The sequence below is a fragment of the Tripterygium wilfordii genome, chromosome 21 (assembly GCF_013401445.1).
Source record: "Tripterygium wilfordii isolate XIE 37 chromosome 21, ASM1340144v1, whole genome shotgun sequence".
NCBI classification, from domain to species: domain Eukaryota; kingdom Viridiplantae; phylum Streptophyta; class Magnoliopsida; order Celastrales; family Celastraceae; genus Tripterygium; species Tripterygium wilfordii.
Genome location: NC_052252.1, coordinates 14513557 through 14523294, shown reverse-complemented (window position 1 = coordinate 14523294; position 9738 = coordinate 14513557). Strand labels below are relative to the sequence as shown.

Sequence of the window (9738 nt, the reverse complement as noted above, 5' to 3'; positions counted from 1 at the left end):
AATGGGCAGCTTGGGTTGGCCCAACCGAGAAAGAAATGGGAGTCTTGCCTGGGCTGAGTTAAGTGACTTTCACGTCGTGCAAGTTCAGTAGTCAGTACCATCATTTGTGGCCTCTCAGGCCCTTTGAGGCTGGCTTTGATTGTAATTTTCCTTGTCTAATAATACTACTCACCAAAAAAAAAAAAAGAACTATAATTTGTGCAAGACTAAATTCAACTTTGGCTATTGTAAAATACATTTTCATTGGATAATGAGTGTAGTATAATCATATCTTGCTTTTCAATCCAGATTATAGAAGAAAAATTCGTTTTTGGTTTCCGATTTTGCATTTAATAAGTTCTGATTAATTGGATAAATTTCCTTAAATTGCATTAAGTAGTCCCTTTAATTCATATTTTTCTCATTTTTTAAAGAAAAATCATATTAATGTTTAATTTCCTTTTTTTATTGTTTAATATTATTTAAATCAGATTTTATATTATTTAAAAAGAAGACATGGTAAACATGACGAGGAGATTGGATATGGTGTGAACTTTTGTTCTTTAGTTTCTTTTTTCTTAGTTCGAGTTCTCTACCCTCTCCACAAGTGCTTGATTGATGTTTGAGGTTTTCCCCGTTGGTTTGTAATTCTCTTCCTATCTTGATTGTGTAAGCATCCTAATATTGTATTTACATGTATTAAGAACTATGAATAGGTTGGTGTTTGTTGAAGATTAATTATATATGGTGGGTTTTGGTTTGATATTGGATAGGTTGTCTTGATTATGGTACTTAGGCGTGGTTGTAGTGTAGGAATACTTGAGTTATCTTTCCTATTTGTTGAAGTATTGCTAGCAGTTTTATTGATGATGCACATAACTTGTTCGATGAATGTTCTGATCCATTGACGCTGCATCAGCCTGCCTCATTCTCAGCCTTATATTGTTGAGAATTTGTGGATAGGACTGTCAACATGGAAGACACAACTTGGGAACAGAGAATCCATGCCCTAACCCATATCCTCACAAGCCCCACCACAAATCCACCTCTCCATTCTCAGTTCTTCATCTCCACACAAATCCCTTGTTACCTAAACTGGGACTACCCTCCAATCCTCTGCAACAAACCGACCACCACTGGCTTCCCTTCTCTTCACCTAAGGTGGGGATTCTCTCTATTCCTCAAAAAGATCTCAAGATCTGGGCCTCCCAAGACTTCCTGGAGGTGCAAGTGCCCTTACCAACAGCCCCCACCTTTGATTCTGGCCAAGGGAGTGGAGGAGGCACAGTGGGGTGATGAGCAAAGAAGGGTGTATGTGAGAAGGAGACTAAGAAGGAAACGCCTAGGTAGTGATGTGAACCCTTTGATTCCTATCTTGGTACCCAATTTGTTTTTGTTTTCTCTTCTGTTATGGAACCCATTTCCTGATCTTGATAACTGAGAAGTGTTGCATTCACAGGAATTCTAGGATGCTTTTAATGCAATTGTTCAATATTGGATTTGTAAGTGACTATGGTGGTTGCTTTTTTCCACTTATCATTTACTGGCCGGTTAGATCTGAATTTGGCGCAATTCATTACAATAGGAACTTGAAGGACTAGAAAGTATCAGTACATAAACCAACATAGAAAGATGAGAAAATGGTTACTCTTGCGAAGCCATAAAACAGGGACACAGTTACAGCGGTAGATGGCTGCATGAGACAGAAACCAATTGCAGCATCACACAATTTGGAGAATTAACTCGGTTAAAGTCTTAAAGAGGTTTCCACTTTCGAAACCAATTGATAGCTGAAGTAGTTACCTTGGCTTTGGCTGTACTGAAAATTTACTTCAGCTCTTAAATTAAAGTAAAAAAAAATAAATCTGATTTGGTATTGCCTTTGGGTTTGAGCTTTGGACAAGTCAAAACTCAAAACATTAGAGGATTTAACTGTTTTCTACTGCCAAAAGGCAGTGAGATATACAAGACTTAGGCCTATAATTACACATTAAATTGAGGATGAAATGGATAGCCCAACAGCAAGGAGAGAGACCCTTCAAATTCAATACCACTAATTGCACCGGAAATCTGAGTAGGGACGAGTGCCGTATCACTTGGGGATGGCGGTGTCGGCGGCAACCATAATTATACTTTTCGCGTACGCTTTTAATTGTTATTAATGGAAGGAAAATATGATTGTGCACTGTTGATCCCACTTGATCCGTTCAACTACTCCGACTTCTTTCTTACTAATGAATTTTAGTTTTATATTAACGGTAGTGTTAAGCAAGTATTGAGTGTTCATTGGCCTACAAAACCACCTTCTTCTTCTTCTTTGTTTTTGTTTGCTTGAAAATAAGTCTAGCAAGACACATTTATGAGTGATCTAACAAGATTTCTATGATGTGATTGGCTAACTGTAAATCAATTGTTCAACAATTCATATGAAAGGACCACAATTTGTGTCCTTCGATGGATTTACTTAGGTAGGCTTTCTGATCTGTTCGACAAAACCCATGACCTTTGCCTGTAATGACTAAAGAATTGTGGCTTGTGGGGTGTCATGTTCCATTCAATCCAGAGAAGTAATGATACCGATGATTCAGCCACCACACGAGAAATTGTCCACAACTAGTTCATAGCTGTTTGAAAGCATTTGTCATCAGGTTGTTTAAACACATGGTCGTGCGTTGATTATGTGTTGGGGGGAGTAGTTGTGATTATCAAGTTGGTAAACAAATTATTTAACAAGAAAAAAAAAATTATTTAAAAATCATGGGATGATTTGAAACTTGAACATCCAAGTGGGTCCCGAACCCATTAATATTCTTATTTGTTTTGAGTGAAGAAAATTTTGAAGAGTCTTATTCATAAAACATAAAATTCTTAGCTATTGTGGGGGGTGAAGTCAAGTCTCTAGGTTCATCATTTTCTATCCAATTCCTTCTTTGTGGAGATTGTTGACGCCATGTCCACAGAGGTAAAAAAAATCACACTGTTCTGCTACTTCTATTGGTTTTGTTAATCAAGAATTAATAACTAGACTACTTAATTGTTCTGTCAAAAAGAGAATCAGTTTCTGGATTTGCCAGTTTCATATTATGATCTTTATGATGATCTTTATGTGTTCTTGTTTAATTTCTGGGTTGGATTAGGATAGACAAGTTTGATCTGTTTTCTTCCCAACAGCCCCTGCAATTCCAAAACCAAGAAATCTGCGATTATTTGTTTGTTTTTGTATAATAATTTGTATACTGATTAATGAGTCCTTGTTGACATTGGAAAAAAAAAAAAAAAGGATGAAGAAAGATTGGGATCAAATGGATGGCCACTGGGACTTGAGATTATGAATTTGAGGCTACACACTGCTCCAGCGGCACAGAATCACTCTCTTCACATGCACTCCACCAGTTTCTCTTCAATCTTATCCTCCAACCTTGACACTGGGGTACCTTAATTAACACAGACCATTTAATTTTCATCAGTTATATATATACACACACACACACACACACAGAGTTACTAGAACCCATTAGTACTCAACTGAGTCTCATGGTTTATGTTGATATTTGGCTATCAATCAGTCAACGGCGTCGTTTTTCCAAGACAATAGCGTGTCGTTGGGGCGGTTGATTGGATTTAAAGCAGGAGATGGAGGAGGCTTGTACTTGCCTGACAGTATCCATTTTAATGAAGAAGAGAGGATGTCTGCAGTCTCTAGAGGAGGAGGAGGAGGTAGCATGGATATGTCTCAGGGGATTTGTATTCCTAGATTGTTTGGTAATCTGGTTCAGATAAGCAGAAAAAGTAGCAGAACAAGACACTGATGGAGGCATTGTAGGAGAATAAACTCCAATTTTATGATCAGTGACAGTTGATTCATTATTGTAACTTGAACACTTCATTTTTCTGCTCAAATAATTTGGAATTGGAGTACTATTAATACAATCTTTATACCAAAAATGTCATGATTTTATTGAGCAGAATTTACACAATTTGACATTGGAGAATCTCTGCAGAAAGCCAGAAATCCATTCAAAACAAAACAATGCAGAAATTCATGAGAGAACGACGTCGTAGAAACTATAAAATTTAAGAAAAAAAAATTCAGGGAATAAAAGACGGGCATGATTTTACTTTGTCTTTTAAATAATGGTGATTCCAGCCGCTCATACACAAGCTTGTGTACGAGCGTGTAGTGCATAAGCTATAGTTGCAAAACCCTCACCCTAAACTAAGCCCTCCTATCTAAGAAGATGAAGATCAAGCAACGAAAGATGGAGTTTTGGATGTAATTTGTTTCAAGCCTTGAAAGCAATGGTGATTAGTTTTAGTCTTCTGTAGGTTGGGGGAAAGACTTTTTCATAAAAATGATGTAAAACACTTCAGAGGATGAACGTTTTCATTCATGGAGTTAGAAATGGCCAATGAAAATTTATGTTTCTTTTTTTTCTCTATGATTGTCATTTCAATTAGATCATCCAAAAAGCTAGAGATATCTGAGATTTTTTTTTCTTTGTTTCTTTATTCATGCAATACTTAAACCAACTCAACTCATGGTTAGTTCTTTTCGGTGAGGGAGGCCTTAGAGGCGGCTAAGGCCCTCAAATTTTCACGTTCTAAGAGAAACAGCTGCTGTTATGCATACTATTTTGAGAGATTAAAATGTTCATTTTCAATGATAGCTATTTAACGTGATATTTGATCCTTCTAGTTTTGGTTCAATTCTGTTGAGTTCAATCGCTGTTGATTTTCTGCTAATAACTTAAAAAGGGTTTAATTTTCCAACTTCATTGTGCATTCCAGTTTTCTTGTGCAACTGAATTGAGTCTTCCTTTATTCTTGTTCGCCTGAAAATAATATATAACACAACCGCACTAATTTGTGGTATTCACTCTGACTGCAATGATGATGTATAATGAATGTCAAGACAGTTGGAGCAAAGTCTTTGTACATGCGCTCTAATAAAAGGTGGTGAAATAAAGCTTTGTTGTTGCTTTTTAGATCCTAACTGGGTATCCAAAGAAGTCTGCTATTACTCAAGTAATGTGAAGGAGCTTAAGTTGTAAAAGGTTGCCTTTTAATGGTTTTGTACGTGAAGAATCTTAAATTTAGGTGATCACTGTAAGAGACAATTTTTTCATTGTTGAAGATGGTGTAATAATCTTCAAAGCTCTGAAGATGCAGTTGATGTGGGTGTTTTTATTGATTTCGATAAATGCATGAAGATTTGGTTGTATTATATTTTCAACCTTGACTCTGATTGTCTGTGTGTTGTGTATATTCTAAGAGACCAACTTGAGAGGTTCCACATTCTCAAAAGAAAGAGGGGAAAGAAGAGTTTATAGAGAAACTTGAGACACAACGCCCGGTTGAGGGTAGGACTGGTGATTATAATGTTGTTACCCAAGCGGCCAGCGCCATCTTTGGTGATGGGGAAGGTCAATAACATTATTTGCTTAGACAATGTAATCGCTGCCAAGTGCCAGGGCTACACGCAGATTGAAATTCAATTTGGACGTGTTTTTGGAATGATATAACTGTACTTCCACCTGCTCTGCTCCGAACCCCTGAACCAGCCTTTTTCATCCTTCATACAAGTTTTTTTTTCTCTTGTTTGACTTTGTATTTTGTGTTTAGGTCCCTGATCTTGCTCTTGATTGTAGATGGATGATTGTTCATTGTTGGGATGCAGTACAATTGGCCGTAGCTTTTCCTGGATTTCTATGGAACTTTCTTGGACTTGCCAGGACATTAATATCGTAATGTTCTCCAAGCATACTGAAGTTGTTATCAATCTACATTCCCCAACTTCATTTTTGACAATTATTTTTCTGCATTTCTTTCTCTAATTTATGGATACTGTTATCAACCTTTCAGTTTCAGGGAACTGATGTAGCTGCTTCAGATGCTTTGTAGATTTTTAGGGGGGAGTTCAGTCCCTAAATATTTAATGTAGTACTGACATATATTGAAAAGACAAGTGTGTTTTGTCACTCTCTTTGTTTACTTTGGTTGTTTAACAGGGTTTGCTTGTCCAAAAGCAAAAGTTTGCTTGTCCAAAAGCAAAAGTTCTTCAAATCCTGACGACATGAAAATAATGTTAACAGAAATAAGTAGGTGGGGACAAAAAGAGAACATAGGATAGATATACTACGAATTCAACAAAGACGACTTGTCACTAATGCAAATACTGAGCCCAAGTTGACTGAACTGAAGACAGGACTGTTAATTAGCACTTGAATAATTTGCTTATCCACATAAAGCAACCAATATTTGTTGATCAGAGACATAAAAGACATCATTTAGACATTTACTATTCAAATCACATCAAACAAATCCTTGCGAAGTTAACAAGATAATAGCTTATCTGTGTCCAGTTAGTCAACTAGACAAAACTTGCACCCCAATAATAGTAATTCAAGAGGCCAAAGGGTAAAACAACCACATGCCTTTGAACTTCAACAAAGTAGTAGTCCTCCTTTTAAGCATCAAAACAAGCCATACTTCTGCAATATTTGTGTCACTCTTCAGTCACATTCACCAATTCATATTCAACCAAGGACAGATTGTTATCCTCCTTAACTACAAATTCAGCAGGTTGGGTGACTTCAACGCGGCCCCATTTGTCAACAGCTAACCTCATTGAACTCTTGAACATGTCAATCTTAGCATTACGAAGAATTAGTGTCGTGCCAGGCTTCATCACATCAACTGCACAAAAAAACCACGATCAACTTCATAGGTCTCTTGCAAGGAATAGCAAACCATTTCCCACACTAGAACAGTCCTCACTTGTGAGAGCAAATAAGAAGCTAGAGATTCGCACTAGAATTGGGGTTGAAATGTTATAGCAACAAAATTAACATGAGCCTTTTAGGCCAACATACGGCAGCAATATCAGATAGAAGTAATTTTAAAACTAAAGCCTCCTCAACCACCATAGACCTTTTACCACCACACACGTAGGACAACATTCCAGCAAACATGATGATGCAACAGCAGAAATGCCAGACTAAATGAAAATGGAAAAGGAGGGGGAAAAAAAAACGAAACCAAAGTACCAAACTTCTGGTTCCACCACCTTGTTGCTCTCCAATAAAATTGATTTGCTTTCAAAAAAGACACAGAATCTCCACAAAGTAATATAATAACAACAATCTAAAAAAAAGCCTGGAAAAGGGAAAATAAAGGGATCTCCAATAGCAGGAAACAGAAGCAAAGGAATGGGAATATGAAAGATGATAAGCCATATTAATTAATAGAAAATCACACCACCATATATAATTAACATCTTAGGAGGAAAAATAGGGTAAATAAAATTCGAGAGAGAGAGACATTTTTTGCTGTCTTCCCAAAAAACAAGGGCATGCATATTAACTTTCCTTCAACCCCCTTATACCCTTCAGCTATCCAGGTCTTCCATGTTCTTCAAGCATCAAACAAATGCCATGCACATACAGTCTAAAACATTTCCCAAAACATGACATTGGGGCTAGCAGTGGTCGTCAATCTCAGGCCCAGCTAAACCCAAGTATGTAAGCCTAGCCCTTAAGTGAAATTCGATCCTAACCACAGGCATTTAAATCAGTATGCTTGCAGGCATTACAGTCTCCGGTATGATCATTCAATTATATGGTTATCATACTGTCAGCATGCTAAACAGTCTTTGCAATGGGACTGAGTACATTTATAAATAATATGGATGAACTATTACCCAAAAAGACAATAGGGAAGAGTTCTTAAGAAGCCCAATCTCACATTGTGCCAAAATGGACCATTATCATGCTCTTAGTACCAGCTTACACTTGCTATATTCTAAGGTTCTGCCAAGAAGCAGTTAGCTCAAGTTGTTAGGGCTAATGTGAGCTGGACATATATCCTAGCTTAAAAAAAATGCCAAAATGACTCAGTCAATCCAAACAATCAAAATTTTAAGTCAAAACAGGTTGAAGGCCATCACGTGTATTAGTTAGGAATCAACTACAGTTTCTATGAAGAGAACAAAAAACACGTACATTAACAAGTGATAATTGCAATACCAAGAAGTTGAAAACTGAGAATTATACATAAGCCAGAGAGGAAATGGCATAGGGATATAGATAGAGACGTCAATCAGAACTTTGATTCTTCAAATGAACTAGGAAGTTTAGTTCTTCATGGTAGAAGAAGGAAAAAGTTTGATTCTTGAAAAAGACATGATTTTAAAAGTTTCATTCTACCATCTCAAATTTTTTCAAGGGCCTCAAGGCAGATATCTACCGAACATAGCCTTGAAGAGAAAACTAAGTACAAATTCAAAATTTTGGGTCTAACACATCTAAGATTCACAATGAATATAGTTATCTTCAAATAAAAACAATGAAAATGATGACAAAATTGGAAGTCTTACTGCATAAAACACAGATACCCACCAAAATTTGGATAATAGCCCAAAATATATCGAAGCATCAGCGTTCTAAAGTTAAAAGAACTGAATTAACAGCATTTGAACCAGGGCAGACCTTGATCGTTACGAGCAGTGAAGAGAATAGTGCCAGTCTCATCACCAATAAGGCATTCGGAAATCCGGGTTTGGCGAAGGTGCTGGGAGGCGGCGCGGCCCTTCTGCAATACGGTGTTGGAGTTCAAGACCTTGACGATCAGATTGTGGCCGTTGGTTCCCGGCGTCAGCTGATCCACCTTAACAAAGACCGGCTTTCGCTTCTCCGTAATCTTGTTCGCATTCTCTTGTGACTCCGATCCTTGACTCTTCTGGGTCTTCGTCGTTGTTGTTGCCATTGATTCAGATTCTTTTTCTGTTTTGGACAAAGAAAACCTAGAGCAAAAGCAGAGTCGGAAGTTGTGTTTATTGATTGATGCCGCGTCTGTTCCACGCAGTCCTTCCGCATACCTTGCTAAGAAAGTCGTTGAAACGACGCCGTGCAAAGAAAAATGTACAAAGCAAAAAACGACAGCGTTTGCATTACCATTTTTCATTCGGATAAAGAAAATTTTCAAGATAATTTAAATTTCCAAATAATTTGACTGTCAAAATGATATATGTCCATAATTTTCTCATCCATACACTTACATAATTTATGTGACAAGCAAAAATACATGCTACATAAATTAAAAATAAATAAATAAACTTTATTAAATAAGTCACATAGGTATACCACATGTTATGGATACTTATTTTATGGATGTGTAATGCTTTTGATTTGATTGTGCGTGAATTTTGATACTTGAATTTGGGCCAATATTTAATATAATTAAAAAAGAAAATTAATGAGATGGTCAACTAAAAATTTTCCAATCTTTACATAATTGGTGATTATAAAGTTGAGACTAGTTAATTAAGTACACCACTTGAGTGATAGTCTAGTGTTTAATTTATGTAGGATCAAATCGTAAGGACTCAGAAAATTATCAATTTGATTTTTCACTGAGAGTAATATCTCTAGGATCACGCGATATACTTTGACCCAACTTACCCTGTGTGCGCAAGCTTGAAAGTCTGAGTTTAGAGTCATATTGGATATCCAAAAAGCAAACTTATATATTGTCATTCTCGATTATCAAATAACAAGTTAAGGATAATGCTAGAAACCCCCAAAATATGACCCTCAAAAGTCTCCCAAATCTATGTGGCATTAAAATATTCATTGATTAAAAACACAATTGTAGAACTACTTCACATCCAACACTACACAATAAATGAAGGTCTTTTGGGGTCACTTTTTGAATGTCTCAAGCATTATCAAAAAGTTAATTAACTACCACATTAAATTATAA

The 9738-nt window shown here is 36.6% G+C and overlaps 3 protein-coding genes across 4 annotated transcripts; 2 read left to right on the top strand and 1 right to left on the bottom strand.

Moving 5' to 3' along the window:
* The first annotated feature begins 507 nt into the window (after positions 1-507).
* LOC119988934 lies at positions 508-1490 on the top strand. 2 transcript variants are annotated; one of them, XM_038834198.1, is made up of 2 exons: positions 508-648; positions 943-1490. In XM_038834198.1, exon 2 carries the CDS (start codon positions 953-955, stop codon positions 1418-1420), a length of 468 nt encoding a protein of 155 aa, XP_038690126.1. In that variant the 5' UTR covers positions 508-648; positions 943-952; the 3' UTR covers positions 1421-1490. The 2 variants fall into 2 exon arrangements, with proteins under 2 accessions (XP_038690126.1, XP_038690127.1); XM_038834199.1 differs by having other exon boundaries at positions 515-619.
* A 1308-nt stretch (positions 1491-2798) lies between these two features.
* LOC119988936 lies at positions 2799-3924 on the top strand. The gene is made up of 3 exons (XM_038834202.1): positions 2799-2941; positions 3260-3409; positions 3546-3924. Exons 1-3 carry the CDS (start codon positions 2930-2932, stop codon positions 3786-3788), a joined length of 405 nt encoding a protein of 134 aa, XP_038690130.1. The 5' UTR covers positions 2799-2929; the 3' UTR covers positions 3789-3924.
* A 2231-nt stretch (positions 3925-6155) lies between these two features.
* Positions 6156-8823, bottom strand: LOC119988933 (uncharacterized protein At4g28440). Its single transcript, XM_038834197.1, has 2 exons — positions 8466-8823; positions 6156-6675 (listed from the first exon to the last, which is right to left on the bottom strand). The coding sequence occupies exons 1-2, from the start codon at positions 8740-8742 to the stop codon at positions 6485-6487; spliced, it is 468 nt and encodes a 155-aa protein (XP_038690125.1). The 5' UTR covers positions 8743-8823; the 3' UTR covers positions 6156-6484.
* Between the last annotated feature and the right edge of the window lie 915 nt (positions 8824-9738).

Coding starts and splice junctions, on each gene's coding strand:
- LOC119988933 (XM_038834197.1), bottom strand. CDS start 8,742: ATGGCAACAACAACGACGAAGACCCAGAAGAGTCAAGGATCGGAGTCA. Junction 6,676..8,465: donor CACTGCTCGTAACGATCAAG/GTCTGCCCTGGT, acceptor TTTTTTGTGCAG/TTGATGTGATGAAGCCTGGC.
- LOC119988936 (XM_038834202.1), top strand. Junction 3,410..3,545: donor CCTCCAACCTTGACACTGGG/GTACCTTAATTA, acceptor GCTATCAATCAG/TCAACGGCGTCGTTTTTCCA.
- LOC119988934 (XM_038834198.1), top strand. CDS start 953: ATGGAAGACACAACTTGGGAACAGAGAATCCATGCCCTAACCCATATC.